This window comes from Chaetura pelagica, unplaced genomic scaffold (assembly GCF_000747805.2).
Source record: "Chaetura pelagica isolate M959 unplaced genomic scaffold, ChaPel_1.0 scaffold137, whole genome shotgun sequence".
NCBI lineage: Eukaryota > Metazoa > Chordata > Aves > Apodiformes > Apodidae > Chaetura > Chaetura pelagica.
In genome coordinates this window covers 43,740-71,307 of record NW_009953947.1, presented here as the reverse complement: position 1 = coordinate 71,307, position 27,568 = coordinate 43,740, and the positions used below count along the sequence as shown (strand labels likewise).

The 27,568-nt window shown below is 36.8% G+C and overlaps 1 protein-coding gene across 1 annotated transcript in view; it reads right to left on the bottom strand.

Annotated features, from left to right (window-relative positions):
- The window catches only part of CACNA2D1 (calcium channel, voltage-dependent, alpha 2/delta subunit 1), a 151,733-nt gene that overhangs the window by 85,292 nt on the left and 38,873 nt on the right, over nucleotides 1-27,568 (bottom strand). Inside the window, exons 3-5 of the mRNA XM_010001804.1 lie at nucleotides 11,620-11,689; nucleotides 10,695-10,745; nucleotides 9,527-9,626 (exon numbers count right to left, since the gene is read on the bottom strand). Of these exons, the coding sequence (XP_010000106.1) occupies nucleotides 9,527-9,626; nucleotides 10,695-10,745; nucleotides 11,620-11,689 (221 nt within the window). The remainder of the gene's footprint in view (nucleotides 1-9,526; nucleotides 9,627-10,694; nucleotides 10,746-11,619; nucleotides 11,690-27,568) is intronic.

Here is a 27,568-nt window from a genome sequence, read left to right as displayed (position 1 = left end):
GTTGATATGTTTGACATATAGCAGGGCTCTTTTCAGTAAGACTTGTGCTTTACTGAAAATTAAGAAACTGGAAATAAACAACAGATCTATTAACCATGACATCATGAAGTAGAGCTATAGCCTCATTTTATGTCCTACTAATTTATTCATTTTAAATACTACTAATATACTAGAGAGCTAGTATTTGTTCTGGAAATCACAGAAACTCGTGTCATGTACTGCTACAAATCTGACTTCCTGACATATTACTGCTATAAGAGGAGACAATAAAAATCTGTATTTATGCCCAAAGCAATTCCTCAAAGTGAGAATGGAGGTGACTTCTCGAGTCATCTGGAATTGTCAGCTACACTGTACAGCAATAAATTCAGCTTCCAGCCCCATCCCTGCTCCTGACATCATACTGTAGAATTTCAGATTCTAATTTCCATTCCCTTTGGCTCGTCATGCACTCAAGTACTCTATTCTCTAGAATTAACACTTTGTGACTGATCTAAAATGAAACGGACCTTATTTTATGATTTATCCTATTTGTTTTCCAACTCTCTCAATTTCTTTTTTCTCTCTTACAGACTTCTGAAAATTTTCTTTCCACAGCAAAATAAGGTTACACTTAACAACACAGTAAAAAAATTGGCTATGTTAAAGCAAACAGTAACATGGAAGAAGAAGAAGAAAAAAAAAAAAAGGTGTAAAAAACCCCCAAGTTGCCCGTTATCACTCCCGACTCCCTTTTTCCATTCCCACTTGAGCAGAGACAGTGTAATACAGCTCATCTCATTCAGTGATAATTTCATTCGGGGTCCAGTTAAAGACGGTGAGCCAGGCTCTCCCCACAGCCAGCGGAGACAGACATGTACTTCCTGGCTGTAACTTGTCCTCAAGATAGCCAGCATGCCCTGGCTTCTGGAGGTGTTTTTAATTTTCCTGTACTAAATATAACTAGGGCCTGGGCAATCATCTACAGTACAATAACCCCCTGTCAATCTCAGGGAGGCTGCATAACAGACATTATGAGATGCAGGATTTAATTTACTTCAATAAAACTTCCTTTCTACCTCTTTTCCTGAGTGAGAGACTTTGCATGTGTATCTGTGCACAGGTGTGAGACCTGCAACTGGAGTCAGCCCATGGGTCATAGGGCCCTTGTGTCCATGGTGGAGCAGTTAAGAGAGACTGGAGTAAGTAGACTTCAGCATCAGCAAACTGGAGTGGGACTGTGGGTCACCAGGAAACATGTGTCCATGGTACCAGCACCTGGAGTGAGTGCTACGTGCTGGTCGGGGGAGTCTCTGGTGGTGAAATGTGTATTGTGTCTCTAAGGGTGATATTACAGTGCGGTTGTCTCATGGGACCAAGGCAGACCCCACTAGCACAGATTATGAGATGGTCTCTACTAGCAGCCAGAGTGGAGCTGTCCCCCAGGAACTTGTATGTCTAGGTGGAAGCAATGAGGCAGATGAAGTCTCTGAGTCCAGCTGCTGGAGAGATCCATGCAGTACACATATGTATATATGAATTTTCAGCAGCAGACTTCCATCATGCTCAACCAGAAAGGGGAGAAGGATGAAACTGTTGGCAGTGTCTGTACTCATGAGTGCTCTGGGTTTTTCATCTGTGTTACCTCTGTGGCTGGCCTTGCACGTATGCACACTCATTAATATGTGTTATGTGGTATGTATATGTGCTCTATGTGCAGGTGCCCACTGGGAATACATTTTCAGCCAGGCTACTGGTTGGATCTGTGGCATGTAGGTGTGGTAGCCTCAGCTCTCTTAGGGTATTGAGTATGGCATGATATGCTTCCCTCTAACAGGTAGATATTATACATATAAAATACCAAACCCCTAAATTCAGATGGCCTGGTTATTTTTTTGTAATTCTAAAATAAAAGAACTTAACAGGTTTCTCAAGTTTACTTATAGCAGTGTAAGACTCAGTTTAAAGGAGAAATTAGGAAAAAGTGGTTGAAAACACGCTTTGTTTCTGAATTCCATAGCAGTATATTTGGTTTGGCTAGATAGTCTTTGAATGCAAATGTGAGTAGTTTCTGTGTGGGATCTGGCTGCCCCTGCTTTCACGAAGGCTTAGAAGCTTGTACACAGCTCTGAGCTGAACACGGGAACTTGGCTTTTGGACACAGTCCCTGCTACTAGCTGTAATTCTCAGGGAGAGAAGATTTGACCCTGAACTAACATCACCATGATTTTTGTGTTATATTTGTTTTAAATAGTGGCATATTATTTGAATCTGGATATTAAAAAAATATATTGTAAGCAAGTACCATACAGAGTATTATTACTGGGACAGCAAAGTAACACGTTTTCACTCTTTATCATGCTGTATTCCTTACTTGTTTGTTCTATACAAGTATTTGCTGTTCTGTCTTACTGCACAGACAATATTGTAGGGCTGGTTAAACTGAAGATAAGACATTTTTAGGTACATGAGGGATAACAGAAATTCTTAACTAGTGAACACATCTGTTGATAGATAAATATGGCTAAACTGTTAAGCATACACAGAAAATAAAAAAGTACTTAGTAAATATTCCCTGTTTACAAAGAGGAAGGCTAAAGTATTTGTATCACAAATGATGATTAAGTACTTTCCAGTCCATTAGTAAGGAAGGTGATTGATGAATAGCTACTTGGGATAAACACTTAAGTCAGCAGGACAAAACAAAAAGAAAAAAGAATAAAAGACAAAACAACAAAACAACCAATGAAAACCTTATTACATATTTGATTTAAATCTAAAACAGCTAATGAGGGGATCTAATCTGACCACTTGCACACTGTCTTACCACCCACATATCACTGGTTCTTAAAATTCCCCTGGTTACTTCTGCAATAGATCTTAACAACTACATTTAGTGGTAGATGTTTCCTTCAAGTGCACCTTCCAGGAAATCATTAAATATTGATATGAAGACAAAAATCTTTCCTTGCAATTTGCAGAGGCATATTAACTATTTATGTGCCATTCAAATTGATTTGGTTTCAACTAGTGATTCTTACAGTACTTTTATCTGGCAGTTTTGAGAGTCTATGGATGCAAGGTTTTCCTAATGACAGGACTTCTCAGCTGTGATCAAATCAGCTATCAGCCTATTTATTATGAACTCCAGAACACCTGAAAAAAGGTCAAGTTCTATGAGTTTTACCGTATGTCTGAAATCCAGCTTCTCATATGACTCACTCAGGACTTTGAGAAGAGGATTTCAAGAGCAAAGCAATCAACCATAAAACATTTCTGGTCCTCAGAGAAGACTCCGACAAACTGTTTTCATAAAATCTGAGCCAATCCTTTTTGCGTTAAATTATGATACAATCTGCATTTATATAATAGTATTCAGACAGGAGAGAGGAGACATGCAAGTAAAAATCTGGGTCAAAATACTCATTGTTTGCCTCCCAAGTGAGAAGCTGAACCATCAATCCATACACTATTTTAGACAGAAAATTGTCTCTAGCCATGTCACTGAAAATGTACGAGTATTTCCAGTTCATGAGCCAGATGAAGACTGCAAGAAGATTGCAAGAAGTTTGACTCAATATTTTCCTTGATACAAACTGTGTAATTTGCTTTCCTGAGAATCAGGGTCCCACTGAAATCAGTCAACAACTTTTAAAAAAAGCCAAATTATATAATACCCTCCCCACTCTAATCTTCCTATCCACTTCAGCCCCACCTGAAATTCTTCAACACTGTGTCATTGACTCCTTTCTAGTCTTAGTCTTTAGAGACAAAGCAAAACAGAACTAGTTCTGCAGGCAGACAAACATTTTATGGAGTTGTTTATACTACTGCATTTCTTGCTTCCATTCCTATGCTGATTAATCAATTACAAATATAAATACTTCAAGTTTTTTAATCATTCTGAGTTTCCATAGTTCCCAAATTTTCTCCATTTTTATTTGCAGTATACTCACCTTCATAACATATGCTAAACATGCCCTCCAGATCTATTTCCCGTAGATATATTTCCCTAGATACACAGTCTAGCTCTGCCTGCAATTATTAGCAGTTCAGAAATTGAATACTAGGTTTTGATCCTAACTTCTTTGAGGTTTGCTTAACCCAGCACCTACAGGGCTTACTAAACATACCTGTATGAAAATACATGGTCCCTCAGTAGGAAAAGTGAAGGATAATGACCTTTCCTTAAGGAATGCCAATGATTTTCCACAAGGAACTCTCCTATGAAGATGTGTTTCTCTCCAGCTCTCATTGTTTCCCCTTTTCTTGAAAATGAGCCATTCAATTTAATAAGAACTGCAAGGTCATGATACAATCAGATAGATGGGTTGTTGCTAACTCAATACTCAACTCTAAACTTCCCTTTATATTGCTTTTCATTGACTACCAAAAAAAAACTACCCACCTCCCCAAAACAGGGAATAAAGTATATTTGTTTACTGCCTCACAAAGCCCTGATGCTGAGGAGTGCATACTCAATTGGAGCTACTGTGATCCATTGCCTGAAATGCTCCAGAACTAAATCAGTAAAAGAGATGTTTATGCAGATCTACAGTGGGAATTTAATTTGCTTACTTGAGAAATATTGAAAAATATGGCATGCATCTTTATATTTTTCCCTTAATGTTGTCCACTACAGAGAATGAGAAGGTAAGAACTGAAGTACACTAACAAGTCTGTTGGCAAGCCCCTTAATACAGGAGTTGTCTTTATCTCCCCCTCCAGATCCACCCACACAACTACTTCTTTGTCAGTATCTCACACTGCTATCATTATCATGTTTGATTTCTTCCTCAAATAGTGATATTATTTAGAAAAAAAAATAACCACCACTGAGATTTTCTGGGTCAAAATTCAAAACACAGGGAAAAAAAGCTTATGTCTTAGTCTACTGGAGTATGCAATTAAATTTAAAGTTCACTAAAAACAATTTAAAATGAAGAAATAATGGAAACTAACTGTCAATTAAAAAAAAAACAACAAAACAACAAACACCTCAAAGTTTTTGTCAATTGAATAATTGTATGAATACACTCATACAAATCTAAAAATAGCACAGAAAGCATAAGAACAACAGGTTACCTCATTGCAAAATCTAGCGCCCTCCTCCCTTCAACAGGACTCCAGGCTAAGGTTCTCCCTATGCCATGTTCATTAAGCTTTTAAACAAGCTTAAGAAAGTGCTTCCAAGAAGGAAGGAACGTTTCCCTGTATTTAAGAGAATAGTGGTGCAATCTGAACTGCAGAATTCAGGAAAGAACATGCAACAGACAGAAAAAAGTGTGCTTTCATAAAATGAACAGCTCTTTATGAAACTTCCCCCCCCCTCCATTAGAATACAATAAATATTTTAATTAGGAAGGCATAACATTTGTATTAACTTGGGAGCAAAGGGGACAAAATAAACAGGTTGGCAACCACAGCTGTGTGAATTACACAATAAGAGGCTATTAAAAATCAGTGGGAAAAGGGATATATTTTCCACAGATTGCTTTTATCCTCAAAAATCATTTAATAGGCTGGGTGCATAGCTTTTCTTCCTAATTAATTCATCCAGAAATCTCCCTTCCTTTGACTTTAGTCCAGGTGCAGAATTGAGAAAGAACAGGAGATGAGCTTTCAGTTTTTCCAGGGTGTGATTCTATTATCCCTAGTATGCTCATAGCATTTAATTTCTAATTCCTAACAGTAAATACTAGTTTGTATTTTTACAAAGGCTAAACATTTTTAAACAGTCCTACAGCTCCTGACATTTCATGTATCTGTTGCTGAAAGGTAGGTTTTTATTTTGTGTTGTTTTCTCCACCTCTACAGATCTGAAGTTGAAATACATTTCTCCTGTAAACTGCAGTCTACTCACAATCATAAACAAATTATACTCTCTGTGTCAACATTTCAAACCAAGACACTAAATCATAGCATGCTGGGATGGAATTGCTGTCCCTATCATCTACCACTTACTGCTATCAAAGCATATAACTGGATTAGTGGGAAAACAGCTGTATTATTCATAGATTTAAGCTCTTTCAAACAGCAGGTTTTCTTTATGCAACAAAGCACAGCACTTCAGATAAGAAAAATGCAAATCCCAGAGGAAATAATGACATATTAACCTCTGGCAGTCTTTACATGACTTAATAGTTCATTCAACCTCTTTTGACTGGGAATAAATGCAAAAACTATATTAAATCAGTAGGACTAATGTATTTTAACACAACTGCTTTTAAGATTTTTGTTCCATAGGATTTCTCCATATACCAGGCACTGTTGATTAAATCATCCTGTCACTTTCTAAAAGTGATCAGCATGAGCCTAAACCCATGTCTCTCAGTTGTAAGCATGAATCATCATGCATATGGGTTTTGTGGGACAACATCTTGGCAGAGGTTAGCAGTAAAACAGCTCTCTAGTTAACTCAAAATCTCATTACGAAACACTCCATAGTTATTAAAGCTAACAATCCATAAAACAATTGTGGCTTTCTTGGCCAAAAGATCCAGGAGGGAAAGAAAAATGTAGATAACTTCCATTTATTACTAGAATTCATACATCCATCCGTTAATATTGTATTAACTGCAAAGTAACACCTAGCATTTTGGACTTTTTAATTAGACAATTATGTCTAAGGATGCTTCAAGAGAAAAGGTTGTTAGGCAGTAACATGAAACATATAGAATAAATTTACATTTCTTTCAACCAGAACAAAATGTTTTAGTTGATCTTTTGGGGTTTAGATTTATGAAGAAAGAACTGGAATTAGACTTGATCTAAACAAGCCTTCTTTGTTATGGAATAACCTGTGAAGAGTAACGATGATCTTCTGTGTATCACGGTATCATAGAAAGTTTTGGGTTGGAAGTGACCTTGAAAGATCATCTAGTTCAACCTCCCTGCAATGAGCATGGACATCTTCAGCTAGACCAGGTTGCCCAGAGTTCTGTTCAACCTCACCTTGAATGTTTCCAAGGATGGAGCAACTACCACCTCTCGGGCAACCTGTGCTCATGTTTCATCACCCCCACTGAAAAAAACCCAACAAACACACTCCTCTATATCTATTTTTAATCTACCCTCTTTTTGTTTAAAAACAATACCTCTTGTCCTATCACTGCAGACCCTGCTAAGCAGTGTGTCCATGTCTTTCTTATAGGCCCCCGCTAAGTACTGGAATGTTGCTATAAGGTGTCCCCAGCCTTTCTTCATAAGAGAGGAATACTGCCAATCCTGAGTCAAACTGTTTCACAGTCTGTGCATGTGCTTTTGTGAATAATGCCTAAGAACAAATAATAATGAGTGTGGCAATAGATCAACTCCTTACATGGAGTCATGACTGTTGCTTAATTTGGTTTGAGGCTTTGGCTGGACTGTGGAAAACAAGAGCAAACTCAAAAAAAAAAAAAAAAAAAAAAAAAAAAAGGAAAATTCCTTTAAAAAAAGACCAAACTTAAATGTTCACTGCTCTAGTTTAAAGAATCCCCTGTAGTAGTAAAACTATTTTTTTTCCTGTCTATGGAATATCAATATCACCCATAGTTCCAATCACCTAAACACACAAAGATACAGGTTTTATAAAAGTAACTGCAATACTGAAAGGATCTAATACAGTAATTTAAATCATAAATGCACAACACCAAGTAGCATTTTATAAAAGATTTAGAGATGCCATGTTTTATTATGTGTACTTCTGTGACTGCTGCCTTCTGAGGATGAATGCAGCACAACCAAAACTCCTCTTTGGCTATGCAGTCAAATAGCTGATGCATGCCTCATTCAAAGAAGGAAGGACCTTAAGTATTTCAAGTTACAAACCACTGGGAAAATGTAGTGTAGAAAATATTCGAAGATTTCTTGTCCCTTTTTTTTAACACAAATCACAACCTTTGGCCCTTGCTAGAATAACACTTAATATTAGCTAATAAAATACCCTGACTCTAAGGAAGGCTTAGCATTAAGACATATTGCTTCTGGTCAGCTGGGAGTAAATGAAAGGAAGAGTTTGGAAAGCTGCATAAATCAGGAGGTAGTTGGAGGTCCAGATCTTTCAAAAACTGGCACAGCTCCACTCAACATAGTAATCAATTTCCAGCAGTTTAGGATAAGAAACTATTTTGTTAAACCTAACAAGAAGATTTCAGCTTTCTGATGTCATTACAGAATAGCTTATTTCCTTTAACAGCAATAATTTAGAAATTAGTTTAATTTTTTGTTTTCACTGCAGTGTAGACTAAATAAAACAGTCAAATTCACTATTAAAAACTTTAACCAAGGAAATGCTATTGCAAATAAAAGCTTCTCTCTACCACTTGGCTAAAAGTCTAACTAGACTGACAGCAAATGATAAAGCAATAAGTGGTGTTCAAAAAGATTTCTGATAATGATATTTCAGCTCTTTCTCCCTGCAGGCTGGCTACAACACATCTGTAGAACCTTAAAATTGCCTTCAAAATAATTCCAGAGTTACTCATCTTGCAGGCTGTCTCTTGTCATTAAGAGTATGTTAATGTTCCCATTGTACATCTTTAGTATCAAAGCTCTACAGTTCAACAGCTTAATAAAAACCAAAAAAAGCCTTGCCCAAGGCTAGAGTATGACATCCAAAGTATCAGTCTGAAAACTGAAAGTTGTCCATACCATCTTCCCCTTCTGCAAATCTATTTTTGTTTTGCCTTTAGCTTTCTTGAAAACCAGAGATTTGTACTTTAATTTTGAGGCAAGTATTAGAAAGACCAAATTGACATTGAAAAGAACCCCAAGACCTATTTTAAAGAACTATTTAAAAACTCTATTATAATAAAACAGAATTTCTAAGGCTAGTAGCTAAGTGCGAAGTGTAGTAATTGCATGTAGTACTAAAGTTTTCAATCATGTTCTAAAAGATGTCAGTCCTGAAAAAGTCAGCATGTCCTTTTGGCAGTCTTTATAATCCTACCCTCATAGCAGCCCTCTCGACCTGCACACCACATATGCTGTCTCTGTATGCATACATTATGTGCCTTTTTAAGCTCCTGCATGTATTCTCCCCTCTTTTGCTTTGCTACCCATCACCTTGCTAACTGTAGAACTTCTCAGGAGCAGCTCTTTGGCAGGTCAGATGTGTGGCTTTCATTATCATGCATCAACTAACACAAGGAACCCAAATGCCTGCTGCTTGGAAGAAGGAACTTATTCCTACCTTCTCTGTATCATTTTATCTCACACCACAATATAAAACCTAGGAACTACTAATTATTTCAAGAGAATTTGCATATACCAATCAAATAGAAGTTTTGCAACACAGATAAGAATAATATATTGAAAATGAGAATTTGACTACAGATAAATTTGTTTACCTGACTTTTGTCCTTCTCTCAAATGTACAGATAGCAACAAACCTAGGACTTGCATTACACCTTACAAAAACCCCACTAAGCCAAATGTGGTATTTTCCACTATATTTTAAGTCTCTCAGCAGCTTAAAATTCAAGTATCTCATATCTGGCATTGAAAATAGTTTGCTTATGGCTTTGCTGACAATACAAACTTTGTGCTAAAAACAGATACTCACTGAGACTACATTCACAAAGTCATCATCAGACAAGGTCTCCAACATCTCAATGACCGAAGTGCGTATCAGCTTCAGTGTCAGCCCACTGACACTCCCGCTCCTAACAGAAATCAACAAGATAACAGAAAAATTGAGTTTAATAATTTTATTTAAAACATAGAAAGAAAATACAAAGCACCAACCAGCACTGTCACTGACTTTCACACTAAAATTGTTCATAATTTTTCGGAATGCTCCAACTAATAATTTGTGTTATCACATTATTGTAACAAAAAAAACTAAATCAAAACCTGGTATTGAAAGCCCCAGTTCTGTGGCTCAGATTAACTTATATTGGTACATTATTTCCTCATTTTTATTCCAAGAAATCTGAGAGTTTGGCATCTTCAACCAATGCATTATCTAAGCATTTTATACTGCTACACACAGAATTACAGCTTTAGATTTTCATATATATAAAAAAGACAGCTTGTTTTATTCAAGGCAAAACATAAGCTGAAGTGAAGAAATTACAAATGTTGATAAAACTCACCACTGATATGAAAGCACTTAACCTCATTTTAAAATATTAATTGCAAATTCTCTTACTGAGAAATTTTTCAGCATAAAGTAATCTGTTTGACACATCAGATACAATGTTTGCTTCAATCCCTCAACAGTAACTAAACAAAGAATCCTTGCCAAGGCAAAGGGTTTTTATTAATTTCTTTAATGACTTTCAATAATTGTCTTACAGTAACCAAATTTGGCACTTTTAAAATATGTGCAGTAAAACATTCAGAGTCTGTACACATGATATCATGACTGAATCTACTGGAATGCTTCTAGCAATTTGGTTTAGGATTTGTGTTTTGCAACAAATCTTGGCATGCACATGAGAAATTTTCAGTTGATTACTTCAGTAATTAAGCTGAAATTAGAATGATATAAAAGTAATTAAAAAAAAATAAAAAAAAAATGGCCACAGCTTAAATAACTTTAAGTTTTGGTTTGGGCCTTTTTGAATTATTTTTTTACTGTGTATTTATTTTGCTTATACTAAAATTTTTAATCCTTGCATGTGAGGACTGTCTAACCTTCTCTCCACTTTTCAGCATACAGAGATTTGTTCAATATATTGAAGTACTTTTAGCCCTCTAATGTCAATATCATGACAACAAGCACTTACGCATCAACTAAAATTAGCATGTCTTTGGGAGATGCAGCTCCTTGGATATACCTGAAATAAATAAGGGGTATGAATTACATACATTTGAAAGCACATTTGTGGTGTGTGATGGAATATTCTGCAATCTATAAGCTAAATCTAGCTGAGCCAACACCATCCTGCTATTGCAGCTAGTAAACAATGCACTATCATTTTGTCTCTTGCTGCGTCTGCTAGATAAACTAGTCTAAACCACATTAGGGAAGTCTGGAGGTAGGACATACTAATTAAAATTCACTATTTTTACATGTTGATAACTGAAAAACATAAATGCTATTTCAGAGATAAAGATTTTGATGACACAAATTTTTGCATCATCCCATTTTAGCAAAAAAAATAATAATCCTTTGAAATAATATATTAAACTAGTATGAATCCAAGTATCATTATGGCATATGCATCATATATGCATTATGCCTTCAGAGGTTTAAAGAAAAAATAAACAACACCGTGAGAAATAATCCCATTGTTCTCTTGCCTTTTATCAATCTAGTGATTTTTTTTTCTTTTGCTGATCTAAACCATTGAGATATATTTTTAAACACTCTGAAGTCTTGAAGAATAGCTCAGTTTAACAATCTGAATTACCCTTGATTTTTGCACAAAATCAAAGTGTTAAATTGCCATTTACCTATTTGACAGTTATTCTCTTACTAAGAGGTCCATGTAATTCAACAGTATCATGCACTCTAGTGGGTATTGCATAACAAGTAGTATGCTTTGAAAATAGTTTATTCAGAAGAATTAACTGATTTATTTTTTTTAAGGAAACGGCAGTATCTAAAAGTAAGGACTATTAGACATAATTAATCAGATAAATTTGTCGTTACGATCATATCTAGAAAGCAAGTGACATATATAAATCAGTCCTTTAATGAAACCTTACCATGGTCTTCTGCGAACATCATACAGATCTATTTTGTTTGGTGTTCGACTTTTATCTACCCATGGGGAAGCTGAAAAGGAAAAAAAAACAAACATAATAGATTAAATTAAAACTTTCTCTTAATTATTTTAAATGCAACAGTATAATGAGTCAATATCACAGGCTTTGTATTATATAAATACAAATATTTGCTAGGGAGAAAAACTGTCTGTGTTTGCACAATCTGTTTTTGAAATACCTAGATACCCCCATATAGATGAACATACAACATATTGCAATGAAACGATACATAGATAAAAAGTTTAAAGGACCAAATAGTGCTGAAAAAAGTTACTGATTATAACTGACCACTGACTTGAATATAACCAGAATTTCAACCAAAGTGTTTTAGAATAAAAAATAACTTTTTTTTTACAAGAAAGTAGTTAATTGAAATAAAAAAAAAAACAACAAAACAACACAACAACAAAACACAGAACAACACAACAGTTCTAAGTCAATTAATGTTGTAAACAGTAATACTCTACTGATTTATAGCTCAGTTATGCATCTAAAACATTATATGCTGACCCAGGACAGCTTTACCTAAAAATAAAAATTAGAAGAGTAACATGAAAGTGTCATATTTTAATAAAACGAGATGGAAACATTCATATATCTGTGAAGAAAATGCTAAGATGAATAATCTTTAGTAAGCATTAACTAAGCTTTATGCTAATTTTCAGCAAGGCTAGGCATCCTTTCCTTGCTGAAAAACAAAATTAACCTTTCAAAGACAGTTGACAGCTTAATGAACACAAATAAAAATGTGAAAAGTTACATGAAATGAAATAATGTTCTGCAATTTGCCCTCTCACTGTATGCCAACACCACTGGATGAGCTATTTCCTTATGTTGGTTGCTTTTTGCTCTAGGAAATAAAAAAAAATATATATATAGGCAGCTCCAGGATTCTTCCTCAAAAAGCATTTATATAAGACAAATGGGAAGAATTATTACATCCCTATCCATGAATATAAAAGAAGCCACCATCCCAGAGCAGCTGCCTGGTTTTGATTTTACTAAATGAACTCTTTCCTAAGAGACCATAACCCGAATCAGCACACCAGTTACCAGAACATATAAATTGACCATAACCCACAGGATATTTATCAATATATATTTATCAGCCACAGAAAGCACCATATATTGTTGTATTGTTGCACACCTTGAAGAACCTCAAACTCTACACTAGTATTGTCTATTATCTCACACTAGACCACCTGACAGGTTCTTTGTGGTGTGAGGTGATAAAGGTCTTTGAAATTCCCAGAAATGAGAGAGCAGATTTTTTTAGATTTTTATATGGTACATGAGAGATCTCTACTTTAAGTATAATTGTGTAGGTATGCACAGGTTAAATTCAGTAGCATTTTATGAGCCTGAAGCCATGGTTAGCACGTGTTTGATCATGGAGTGTTTGTGCCCTTCCAGACGAACCTATGCATTCGAATCCCATCCTTGAAAAAAATTCCCCAAGACTTGAAAAAATCTGCATCCCATGTACTAATTTCAGTTTGTATTATGAGTGGTTTAGGTAAAATAGCACTGCTATATATTTCCCCAAACTTTCGGTATTTCCAGTGACATTCAATGTGAAGCTATGCCTTATGAAATCTGTCCCTCTTAATCAACCAGTATCTTGGACCATCTTCATAAACAGAGAATTATCTAATGTATGCATCTAGCTTTATTTTAAAACAACAGATAAAATATAATTTGCACTGCTAGTGTAACAATACATTTCAGCAGTTTCTGAATGAAAACCTTTTTTTCTTATTTTTTATATAAAAGATACGTCCAAAGCCTTAACTGCATTCTCCAAAGCAAATGGATGGTGTTTCAAGGGGAATTTGAACACAGGACCTGAAAAAGAGTGGTTTTAGTATAATCATATTCTTCAGTAACAGTGGATACTGACATAGGTATTCATTTAAAAATTGAATCAATTTTCTAAAGGCTTGCTAAATAACAGACTAGCTCCACAGCTAACAAAAATTATCTACTGAAAATCATCACATGAACATTTAGGTACAATTTATCTGATATTGTATCCTTCAAGAAGATGATAGTGTAATTTCATATTCTATTTTGAACTATAATCTAACTTTTTAAAGTTCTGAACTAAATTTTACAGAAATAGGGGTTAGGATTAAATTTTGTCTGTGCAACGGAAGTTAATAGAAGAAATAATTCAGCTACATTTTTCTGCAAGACTTCAGAGCTACAAATATATGTTAATGTAATGCTACCTGACAGGTAAGCACATAACTTCCTTGAGTTCAACATCAGTTGCCTAGACAGAACGTACTTCAGAATTGGGCCCTTTAGACCAAATGTAGTGAGGCAAATCTTTCAGAAAAATTAACAGAACATCAAATAATAAAATTTGAAAAGCCTGAAACTTTCCCCAATATTTCCAAAAGCACAAAATTGCTACACATAACAGAAGCTGTTTTGTGGGTTTTTTTTAACTGGAATACAAACCAGAACACTTATTATTGTCTTTTCTCCCCCTCTCTGTATGGAGAGAATGCTCAAAACTTCTGGTTGAGACAGAGTAAACCAAAGGATCTGAAGACAATCTTCTTAAATCACTCTTCAGAGGAGGTCCTTCTGCTAAGACTTGAGCAACTGAGCCATGCACTCAGTTCTACTATAGTCTTAAAGCAATTTCCTGGATTGCAAGAGATCAGACTGTCCCTTTCTAACTATATCTGTATCAGTGAGCTAAAAAGCACAACAAGCACCAGAACTAGATGACAAACTATTACAATGGTCCAGTTAAACACCAAAGAAACGTGAATAAAGCACTCAGCACACTACTTACAGCCTATCTAATCTTTTTGGAGGTTACTGTGAATGGTAACACTGTTTTTTTCATTTTGGAAGTTAGACTGAGTGGAAAACAGAAGAGCTAAACTTCTTCTCTTTCACTAACTTGGCCCTTTCAGTATTCACTATCCTGGAAAGACTGTCAGCAGGTTCACAGACATCTGGAGAAGGTCTTTAAAAACTGTATTAATTACCATGTTGTTTAATCTGTATTTTCTGTGCTACATGTCAAAAAAAGTTTATTTTTCTTAATTAATATATTACCTTCTGTTGAAACAAATGCAACAAGCACATACATGTTACATGTGATGCATTTTTCTGAATTTATGATGTGACTGCAAATTTTTTCATCAGATAATTATGGGAGCCAAAGGATACAAATAGTAGTTAAGAAATATAATGTTTAGTGGGAAAACTACTTCTATTGATATTTATGATGTTTTCTACAACAGTTTACATAACCTGGTGGTAAGCCTCTGCATGGCTAACCATAAGTAAGGACTCAGCCTTCAGTATCTAGAATTTAATTCACACCAAAGAAGGGCTGAATTCTCTCTTCAACACTGAGAATTAACATGACTAAATTACCCATTCATCCTAAGCTCTCTCTGGATTAACACTTTTGATTTTAGAGGGCCTTGAATGGTCTAAATCTATTCACTGGGTTTGGCAATGTTCTGAGTATTTAAGGATCTTATTGAAGTTGCTATTACTAGGAAACCGAAATTCTCTTAGGATATTTGATCTCCAGTGATCCAATTTTAATTTACCCTGATTTAATCTTTTTTAAAAATCACTTTAAAAATAATTTTTGCATATCCTGTATGTAAAAATAAATAATTATACATTTATAATTGTCCAGGAAATAATGAGAAGATGGAGACGACTTAAAAAGATGTGTTGCCTTTGTCCATATACAGAGAATGCTACAAAGCCATTTGGGGAAACTGCTTTCCATCTTACTGACAAAAGTCATTATATGGTCTAAGATGAAAGCAAAACAAAATACAGAAAAAAATTATTACACATTTTCCTAAAAAAACCCCCACAAAACCTAAAAAGGATTTTCAGATTTACAGCTCTCTTTGTACAACCTACTGTTTAAAACATGTATTTTAATCAGATGCCTTGGAACCTGGTTCACCAAACATCTTGAAGACACCAGCGTGACTGCGTTTCATTGTTGCACACTAATATCTTGAACTATATCAATACTACAGATTTCTCTGTTGCATACATTAAGCTTCAGTCATGTTCTCCTTTGGTGATTTTGGCATATGGTTAGTTTTGGTATTTTATGAATTATTCATTTGATTTGATATACCTCCAACTTCTGCTGTTTGCATTATGGAGATACAGGCCTGGCTATATTTCAAGCAAGAGTAAGGTGTATTCTTCTGTTATTTCTGCACAAGTAGGGTGGAAATCCTTTTTTGTTGATTACATGCAAAATCAATTCATGCATTACAGAGGTGGTCACACACTACAGCCTAAATGAAAGTATTATTAAGGAAAGGGAAACCCTGGCTACCTCTGCCCATTTTTAAATTAATGTATTTAATTTCATTCATTAAATTATTCCAGAGACAAAGGGGAGTGTCATGAGGGAGGCCTTCCTGTAAGACATGTTGAATAAGATCTCACATCTGTCCTACTCTACTGCTTGGGTATGCATGTGCATTGAACAGAGAAGCACAGATTAATAATTAACAGCTTTACATCCCTGTAACACATTTGGGGAAAGAGACTAAAGGCTGATAGCAAGACAGGTAACAAATGCCAATTATCAAGTCCCAGACAGCATCATCTTATTCTGACACAAACTTCTTACTTTTCCATTTCAAAGGCTTACTAGGTGGTCAGCTTCAATATAGTATTTATGGGGCTAGACATTAAAGTTGGTTTTTACCTTGTTATGTCTCAGATAAACATTCATGTGGATATTCAAAAGATCCATTAACACAGACTATTCAGTTCCCTCTGCCAGATTCAGTAGAGTCTTCCTCAGATGGAACAAAGATGCAAGTTACAGTTTATACTTTGTATTTAGTTTAATTTTGTATTTCTTCTCATCTTTTAGTGAACTTACACAAAAAACCTCCCAACTTCATTGAGGTTTGTGATAGCCTTTGCTAGTTGGGAAATGAGGTGTACCTCAGTTTACTGCTCAGAAAGAAGTCACAGAATCATAGAATGTCAGGTTGGAAGGGACCTCAAGGATCCAACATTTTTCAGTAATATTATAGTTTATTGGATTGTTTAGCACCCTGTCAAGCTGAGACTTAAAACTGGTCAATGTTGGGGAATCTAACACTTCCCTTGGGAGACATCATGAAAAATTTACCTCTTGTGTCCAATCAGAATCTCCTCAGAACAACCTGTGCCCATTACCCTTTGTCTTTTCCATGTGACTCCTTGTAAATAGGGAGTCTCATCTTCTTGGTAGCCACCCTTTAAGTACTGGAACATTGTATTAAGGTCTCTCCTAAGCCTTCTCTTCTCAAGGCTGAACAAACCCAGTTTTCTCAGCCTCTCCTCATGTGGCAGGTCCTCCAGTCCTTGAGGCCCTGCTCTGGACCCTCTCCAGCCTGTTCACATCCCCCTAGAGCAGGGACCAAAACTCTACGCAATACTCCAGGTGTGGTCTGTTAAGCACTGAGTAGAGTGGGATGATAACTTCTCTGTCTCTGCTGGTGATACCCTTGTTGATGCAGCCCAGCATCCTGTTGGCTTTCATTGCTGCTGCAGCACACTGTTCACTTATGTTGAGCCTGTTATCCACCAAGATCCCCAGGTCCCTTTGCACAGAGCTGCTCTCCAGCCAGGTGGATCCCAGTCTGAACTGCACTCCTGGGTTATGTGTTACCAGGCGCAAAACTTCACACTTCTCTCTGTTGAACTTCATAAGGTTCCTGCTAGCTCACTCCTCCAGCCTGTGTACATCATCCTGTAGGGTGGCTCTCCCTTCTGGAGTGTCATCCTCTCCAAGCATCTTGGTGTCATCAGCAAACTTCATCACAGTGCTCTTGATCCCAACATCCAGGTCACTTATGAAGATGTTAAACAGCATTGGGCCCAATGTCAATCCCCAGGGGACCCCACTTGTGAGCTGTTGACAGTTTGAGGAGGAACTATCACCCTCTGGGTATGGTCCATCAGCCAGTTCCCCAACTACCACACAGACTGCTTGTCAAGGCCATAACAGGTTAGTTTGTCCAGAAGGACACTATGCAGGAACATATCAAAACCCTTGGAAAAGTCATGTGAATTCTGGTGTGGTAGTAGCACCTTTGCTGAATCACTCAAGTTTTCTTTCAGTAAAAGGTGAATCTAGTGAGGTATGGTAGTTAATAATAATAGACATAGCTTTAATAATCCCTAACATCAATAATCCCAAAGTGTTTTGTACCTCTGTACTTAAAAATCAGGGTATTTATATTGTAATGATGCCTTGGAATAAAATCATCTTTCTTGAGACAAGAGATTGTTCCCGGCCAACCCCCTGCCACCACACAAGATGTTCAGTCAAGACTGAATGCAACTGGTTCTTAACTGTTTTACTGAGATAATGACTTAAAATTGCTCAGAGCTCAAATTATTCTCAGGTCAAATGTGTCTAACATAGACAGCTCTGAACAGTGTCCTCTCTAGCTTTTATAGCACCATCACCATACAGAAAAGAGAGGATAATAATCTCACCGTTTTTTCACAAGGTATTACCTATGTGGTTGTGGGCAATACTGGGCTTAGTTTCATCCCAAATCAGGTCAGCAATGAGTTTTATACAAGAGCAAAAAAATCCATTGTTTTATTGATCCCAATATGCCAAAAGAACTTCAAGTGATCTGAGCCTGTAACACATACTGAAGTCTGCAACTTAAAACTGAACTCTCAAATGGCTCTGAGTTATCCCAGTTCAGAGGCAAATATTTCTGTTCTACATATATGAACTGAATTTAATCCTTAATAAAAGTATTTCTCAAATTGTTTTCTCCTGTACTAATGACCATTCCTTTGAAGGAGGCTGGAGTATCCCTACAGCTTGAGGAGATGGTTTTATTCATTTGCTTTTTGGCCTTGGTGTTTTCCTCCCCTAAAAGCAAATTCAGGAGACTTCAATTTGTATTATAAAAACACGAAGATGGTAGGAACTTCAGCATGAAGGTATGGTGGGCTGCTGGCTGCAATTTCATGAACTCACAAGAAATAATGCATTATCCTGTAAATGGGTGGATCTGCATTCACAACTACAACACTCAGGACGTTGGTTTTGCAAAATGAGCCACAAATAAAATATTGTAAGATTTCCCATATAATGAGTATGGGAATCATGTCAGCTCATGTTCTTTCCTCTCTGATATTAACCAAAAAAGGAAGTGAATAACATTCAAAGAGGCTTCTTTCAATGCAAGATGTAGAACTATCCAACTTTCATGCTAACTGCAGTAATTGATAATTTATAAGCTACATAGCTACATCACTGGGAAAGTGTTTTAGTTTTGGGGTTTGTTGTTTTTTTGTTGTTTTTTTTTACTCTGAAGTTTCCTTTAAATGTTGACTTATTAACAGGAATTGACAGCTATAAAGTATAAAACCTGCAAAAAAACCCCGTGAAGTTCTTTGTTTTTCAAGATCTTTGATTCATTTTGTATAGATTTTTTAGGCTTTCCAGTCTCTTAGTATCTGCTTCAGTAATGACTTTCTCTGGAAAGTTCAATATTGTGGCTGCAATACTATTGCTTGTCATTAATGGTTAACACAAGAACAGCTGTGCACAGCAAGTCCTTCATTTAGAGAGATACCATTATATTTTATTAGAAATTGATTTCTAAAGCACCTCCATTATTAATTTGTCTAAGCAGGGAGTGCTCCAGTAGTTGGGTGAGACTTGCTTCACTGACATCTGGAAATAGGCTCAAGATTACTTTTAAGGTTGGTTGTTTTGTTGTTTGTTTTGGTTTGGTTGTTTGTTTTTTTAGAAAAGGGAAGAGACAATACTAGATCTTCTCTATCCATCCAATAATTTTAGTACTTGAGGGGCAATTTTTAATTTTTTTATTTATTTTTTTTCTGGCTAGTGAGTATTGCAGTATTATCTTTTCTTCATGAATTTCTCCACTTAACACCCTGTAAACTGTGGGAAGACTTTAATATCCTAGTAAAATGCTGGCATGAGCAACGTAAAATGACTTTTTTCTAATCAATTAAACTTTCCATCATATTATATTTATTTATAATATAGATAAATGAAATGAGGCTAAATGCAAGGCTAATTCACAATAAAAAGGGAAAGAATGTAACAGTTCTTATGATGGTATTATTCAGCAATAAATTACATGCATATCTTGAGAAAGTTAATACCCCTGTTGATGTTAAACAATGCTATGAATTTAAGTATGAGTTAATGAATATAATACCACATTGGATCTGAAAAAACTTGGTTGTTACATGTAATCTGGGCTTGAATCCCAGACCTTCAGAGGATCATTGAAGAAGTCTTTTTATCCTCTATACCTCTTTTTGTTATCTGCAAAATTAGGAGAGTTACATTTTCATTACTTTTAAACCATGCTTTGAGACATACTGATAAAGATGAAAAGAAAATGCTATATTATCCTAATTTGGACTAGGACCAACACAGGTAAGCACTTAAATAAGCCTTAGGGGGGTGTAAACTCGAGGAAAACACTGAATCTAGGTAAAATAGTAAAGATATTTTGGCTTGTACTCAGTAGAAAATAAAGAATTATGTCTCTACTGATAAACATAACAGGGGTGAGATCTATTCTCTACTTCACATTGCAAATCAGTTGGCTTTGAGCCTGTTATGAATCTCTTCAGCCTTATGATACATTGCAGGGTACTAGTTTACAGTGAAGGAAGGTGATGTTTGAGTTGCTGCCTATCAGAAGGTGCACTGCAGATGAAAATTAAGCTGTGTGTTATATATATATACCCTATAGCATACAAATGCCCTGCAGTATAGCATAAAAAATCTAGGGCTGTTTGAGAATGTGAAGCCTCCTAGGACAGGACAGAAGAACTGCACAATATATAGAAGAAAAAAACCCCATAGTTCAGTATTGTCCATTGGGACAGGCTGCCAGCATGTGCTGTTCCTTCGGTCACTCTTTGGGGCTGCCTAAAGGATGCCAATAAAACTGACTGGTTCTGTTCACTGTTACACAGGCATCTTTAAAGATGAGGGATCAGAGACCTTAAGAAACACCTGTATGATGATTAAGACATGCTGATATGTGCTTAAAGAAAGAAATTAAAGAGTATGTAGACATTCAGTTCCAAAATGTCCAGTAGCTGTTAATTTAGCTAAGGAACTGAATTTCACAGATAATTTGCAGTTTGAATTCAATGCTTCTCAAGTAAACAGAGGCATCAAGATATCCATATGAGGTACCCATAAATAACAGGATTGCCAAAATCTCAAAATGCTCCTTCACATCTAGTTCAACTGAAGTCTGGTGAAGAGTCTGTCTCCTTAGTAAATTATTTTTCTCTTCATGAGCATGAAGTTCCTAATGTTTGCCTAAGAAGCTGATGTTGTAGCACTTATTACAGGCTTTCACATACTTGTGTGAGCTTGGGCAGAGTCAAAACAAAGCCCTCCTCTATCTATTTCCTTCCTTCCGCCTCCCTCCTTCTCTAACACAGGTAAGGTCACATTGAGATGGCAAATATGTATGGCTAGGTTACGTGATAAGAAAAGGACGACAGAGCTACAGGCTGGAGGCTGTTTCTTCTTTGAGAAAACCAGAGAACTCGCAGAGCTGTGCAGTACTTTGGGAGAGTGGGATTTGCAACATAGGGCTTTGAGAAAAATGTTTTAAATTTATTTCCCATAGGCTCTTGTTAAATCTCCAGATGGAAGTGGAAAGTTTTGGGACACCTGGGAACACGATAGTACTTCTTTTTCAGTTGTAGTTTTGTTACCAATAGCCTCAACTTTTTGGATCTTCACTGGGTGTGGCACATTCCCACCTCCAGCACACTGCAGAACAAATACTGTCATATCCAGTCTAGCTTCAACAATTCTTTATTAAGATGCTGAATCTATTAATGCATTATCATTCTATTATTATTGCTATTGTAGGAGACGGTGCCTCTCTCCTAAAAGCTACATGGCTCACAAGGCAGTGAGTGAGCACAAAATGGCTGCCCATAAACTGCATGGGGGCTTTGCCTGTCTCCCCTCTCCTCCCTGCCACAAACTGCAGACTGGACTCCACGGTGGAGACAGTGAATCCTGTGGCAGGAATCCACTGGAAATGTTGTGTGAAGTGCTGCCCAGAGACTGCTGCCAACCCCGCAATGATTGGATTGTAGCCCCAGGAAGAAGGTGAAGTCCAATCCAGAACTGGGAAATACGTTATAACAACTTATAAAAAGGACTGCAGCAGTCAGGCTCATGCTGGCTCTCTTGGAGTGCAGAGGAGGTGCTGCTGGTCAGTGGACAGAGAGGTCTGCTGGCTGTCTGGAGAGACTAAGGGAGATACGGTCAGTCAGCCTAAAGGACCGAAATACTGTTGTTCCCTGGAAGTGCTGGAGAAGGCCTACCAGTTCATGTGAGCTCCTGGTGAAAGCTGCCTGCTTGTGAGGAGGATGACAAATGGCTGTCCACCTGGACTGCAGACCATGAGGGGGACTCTATTATCACTGCTCTTCCTGTGCTCACAGCGTGGTTAAACCTGTCTGCCAGTGAGGCAGGAAGACAGCAAAAACCTACAAAATAGCTGACCATCTTGGGACTGGGGTAAAGAAATATATTTACTTGCCCCTAATCCTTCCTTGCCTATTTACCCAGCCCCACTCCCTGCTCCCTCTGCACTCCCTTTACCATCTGTTGGGCACACCCTCCACCCCCCTTCCTTTCCCATTCCTTTCCTTTCTCCTTATTGTTGTATATGTTGGCTTAAATCAATGGGGTGTTGTTGCTGTTTTCGTTAATTGAAGTGACCTTGGCATAGGATTATTGTTGCTTTCCATTATTCCTTATCATTATTATTGCTATTATTGTTTCCTGGTTACCCTCTTTGAACCTCCTGCCCCAAATTGGTTTATTTGCTCCATTAATAAACCATAGATTCATAAATTCCAATTGGGAGTCAGCTGCTTTTATTAGAAGCATTAGTGAGTATCAGACAAGTGTCTCACCCAAAAAGTCAGTGCCACTGCTCCTCTGTAAGAGGCGAGCACTGCGTGCCACCCTCTTGGCAGATCCCCATAAATTAAAATCTCTCCAAAAAAGTAGATAAGCAAGTCGCAGATCATTACAGCTAATAAAACCCACTAATTGGAATCTGAAACTATCCATATCTATACTGTCCTTTATAGCATTACCTTCAGCAAATGTTTAGTGTACTTCCCAGAGAGAGCTCAGTCAGTCTTGCTGACCAAACAGGTTTCTTACTAAGCATTAATCTAAATCAAGAGTGTGTTTTCATTTGAGTAATCTGCTGCAACCGAACTTTCTTAATTGTATTTATTGCTATAACTAGAAAGCCTCCTATATCATATTTAACTGCAAATAGATGTCTGTTGTCTGCAGTGCAGAACAAAAACACATCCTTTACTAAGGATCATAGGCTTAGGAAAAAAACCAAACACACACAGAGAGAGGTGGTATCTGCCAAAAGACTCATAAATACCAAGTGTTTTTTAAATTTGTTTAATTAGTAATTGCTACAATGAAAACAATACACTTCCCATTGCAGTATCTTAATGAAACATCGATTAACAATTATAATTCTCTTTGCCTCTATAATTAAGAAGGATTTCAAAATTAAAAAAGGAACTGTTTGGTTTGTACCTACACTTCCAAGTAGCCTGCCAAAAATTGGATGTCAATTTGTTCTTTCAGATAGTTGCTTTCTAAAACCTAGCAGTAAAATTAGCTGGATAGATGCATCACAAAATGTAAGTAACTTACTATCTATCAAACTGTATGAAACTACTTTAATTAAATTATTTTTCTGATTGTGGTTTCCTGTGAAAAGAAGGTGCAACTAATTCCCCAAAATGCCACATGTAAATTGAAATTCCTTGTTTTCTGAGATTGCTCAAGATACCCTCTGAGCATGCACTGGACAATAGTGCAGGATAATAACCTAAGGGTCCCTGTGGTGCAAGGCAGACAGGACCATACACAAAACAGTATCATATCAACAGAATGCAATCCATATTCACTGCACAGGAAGGGAGAACTCTCCATCTCCAACTCTCCACTGGGAAATCTCCACTCCAAGACACCTCTACTCCAAGACACTGACACAGCCCTGTGTCATATGCCGATTTGCAGAGAGTTGTCCTGGGGTAGAGATGTCTTAGTGGAGAGAGATGTCTTGGCATAGAGATGTCCCAGCATGGAGGTGTTCTGCTGTGGAGATGTCCCAGTGGAGAGATGAACTGTGGAGAGTTGGTGACAAATATTTGTCCTAGACTCTTTACTACATGCCTTTATGTCTGGGTCTGGCTTTTCTGGTCAGTTGTGGGGTGGTTTTTTTGGTTTGTTGATGCAAACAAAGTAACTGAAATCCTGTTCTCACATTCTGGCACATAGAAATTTTCAAGTTTATTTATTTATTTATTTAAATTTATTTTTTTGAATCTGACCTCATCTATCACATTGCATGATCTTGTTATGGAAATTCAGTTTAGCAAAAAAAAGCCTAAACAACAGAAATCTCTCCCCTATAGCTTAATTAAAATGTTTTCTTTACTTGCATATCCCTCACCAGGGGGCTAACATGTCTCTGGTAATCATACGCTTGTAACAGGAATTCTGAGACATTATATGGGTTGTGAAAAAACTCACTTAAAATTATTGACCTATTTTATTTCAATGACTTGACAATTTAACCAGTCAGAAAGTTAATCTGTTTTTAAAAAATAAACATATTTAAACTATTGTTAGAATTATTAAATATCAAAGACATGAAATGCTCAGAAAGTATTCATATTTTGGGCAAGCATATCTTGTACATTAAACCTGCAACATTTCAGATTTTTGATGTGCTAGTAGTAGCTCTGTGTTAATAACAGGAGAAACAGTTGTAACTCAAAGAGAGAATTTTCATCATAGAGAATCCAAAGCATTTGCAAATTAACTTTCTTATATCCAGTGCAATAATTTTCATGTTGTTTGCAAACAGCCACTGCAAGGGCTGTCCCTAGTTTTTGCACTGATGAATGAATAAGGATAGAAAACATAAGGAAGCTTTTTTTTCAATCTCAATTAATAAGCCAAGCAGAAAGAAGTTGTCTGGTGCTACTTTATTTCAGCAAACATTATTTCCCCTTTGAGCAAGAGGGTAATTATTAAGGGAAAGCAGAAGAGATTATGGAATAAATTGTAGTATTGTGCAAATATACTTATTTCTTCAGATGAAATCAGTCTATTCATTAAAATTGAAGTGCCCTACGTGCACCAGCAGGCTCTGCAGCATCCTAGGCAATTGCTGCCTATGTTCAATCCTCCATTACATGGAGCAGATGAGTAATCTGGAATTACTGATGTGGGAAGAGAGGAGGGAAAAAAAGTTGCAAGAAATCTTCTGGTAGCCCCTGTCTCTTGGCTTGCAAATTTCATTTAAGCTCCAGCCCTTGCTGCTTGCCTGAGATACATAATGTGGATATCTGTGTACCATGTTGTATTTTGCTGATCCTGATGCTGATTCAGGGACTTCCTGGCCCAAACACAGAGATTCCTTGTCTACATGGACTTCTCAATATCACTTGTTAAGTGGATACCAGCAAAAGTACTGTGAGCACCAGGAGGTCTCATTATGTTCAATTTTTTAACCCTGTCTTTCCACACATTAGTATTTGTATTGGAAAAATCCAAACCAACCAAATACAAAAAAACCCAAAACAACAACAACAAAACCCAAAACCAAAAAACCACCACCAACAACAAAAAAATCAACCAGGGAAACATCAACAAACAAACAAACAAAGCCCTTCTACTTTCTAAAACAAGCCCTGAGTACACTGTTACTTCTGAACCAATAGCAATTCTACAACACAGAGTAAGACTGGAAGTAACTAAAAAAGCTTTCTCCTTGTGGATGAGTCCCTTTCCACTGACTAATCTATCAGCTGTGCCCTCCATACTAGCCGAACAGTGCTGAGTGCTGGTACTCTTGGAAACTCTCTACATGGACACATATATTGCACACAGAACTGGGCATTTTATTAATACAATTACAGAGGATGTCGATGTTTTTGTTATTCTGAAAGACAGCATTAAGATTTCTAAATTAGTTTTTCCAAGTTTTCCTTTGGAAGTTGAGGAAAACACAAAGTGAAAATGAAAACATGTTTCTCTGATCCTCATATTCTCTGAGAGAGAGATTCTGCTGAGAGAGCAAACTCTCTCAGCGTCTCCTAACATGACAGATGCTCCAAGTCCTTAATAATGTTTGGGACCTTTTGGTAAGTTCCAGAATGTCTTGTATTGGTGAGCCTAGAACTAGATTGTTCACTTGAGATATCTCTTATCAGCACTGAGTGAGGGGGAATGATTATCTCCCTTCACCTGCCAGAAATCATCTGCTTTAATGAAGCCCATGCTGTCACTGTCTCTGTCCAACTTGTTCCTCAGGACTCCTAGGGTTTTTTTCTGTAAAGCTGCTTTCCAGTTAGTTAGCCATCTGCAGGTACTGGTGCCTATGATTATTCTTCTACTAGATGCAGAACTTTGAATTTCTCTCTGTTGAACTTGATGAGATTTCTGTCAGCTCAGTTCTCCAGCCTTTTGTGCCTCTGAATGGCAATACAAGTCTTCTGTATCAACAGCTTCCACTTTTGAACCATCTACAGACTTCCTGAGCATGAATCCTGTCCCCTTATCCACTGAATGCAAGTCATCCTTGCTCCAGAATTCCTTGCTGTTTGCAGAGGCCTGTGATGGTTGTGAGGGTTGGTGTTATGAGTACGGACTGAGGGAAAAAAGGTAATGAGCACCTTGGCCTTTTTTCTATGCTTTTGTCTACAAGTCTTCTGTCCCACCTGGGAGCAGCAGTCCCCCATTTTGCAGGAAGTCTATATTTTCCTCAGTCTTTTTTTTGCTGCCAAGGTTCATGTAGAAGCTCTTCTTATTCCTTCATATTCGTTGCTGGATTCAACTCCAAGTGGACTTTGGCTTTTGTAACTGTGTTTCTACATGCTTGGAGAGTGTGTCTATCTTCCTCCCAGGTCACCTGTCCTTGCCTCCACTTGTACACCTCCTTGTTAAATAAAGAATTTTATCAGGTATCTTCATCACCTGATGATAAAGACTCTGATACAACTCCATAACTGTATGTTAAAAGGACAATGCACTCTTACAATCCTGAAACCATCTCTTGGAAGACTGATTTATTACATATAACTTTAAATGTAATAACAAGTATATATTACATACTCCCTAAAAGTTTAATTCACTTTATTTGATTATTTTTCTGAGCTCTTTTATTAGCTACTGTTTATTTACTCTCAAGTTGTTCAGAGCTCATGGAACAGCTAATAGAAATCTCAAAATTGCTCTTGGCATCTTCATATCAAAATGGACGGTTGCCAGCACAGTAACAGAACAGAGCATTTCTCTTTACAAATATGCTGCCATTGAAACTAATGAAAATCTTGATGCTAAGTAGTCTCACTAATCTTTAAAATTATTTTAGGCAAGACACACTTTCTTAAATAATTTAAAGAATAAAAAGCTTAGTATGAGGTGACTCATACTGGCTCTTTAAATCAAGCTGATAAAAACCGTAACTAAAAGAGATGAAAAAGTAGGTTTGAGATCTATGGAGGTATCCTGCATCTTTGGCTATTCTCTGCCATTTCTGCCTTGATGTTGTTCTAGGAAAAAATAGCTAATAACCAAAAGGAAGCAAGTATTGTACTAATATAGAGAGAAGATGACCTCAGAGTGGCCTCTTATATTCCTGTTCAGGCATCTTGTAAGGTGAAAACAGTAAGCAGAGGTACAGTTCCCTTTTACGGCTCTGCTGTCACTGCAAATATCAACATATATATGTGTGTATGTGTATTTGTGTATGTGTGTATATATATATAT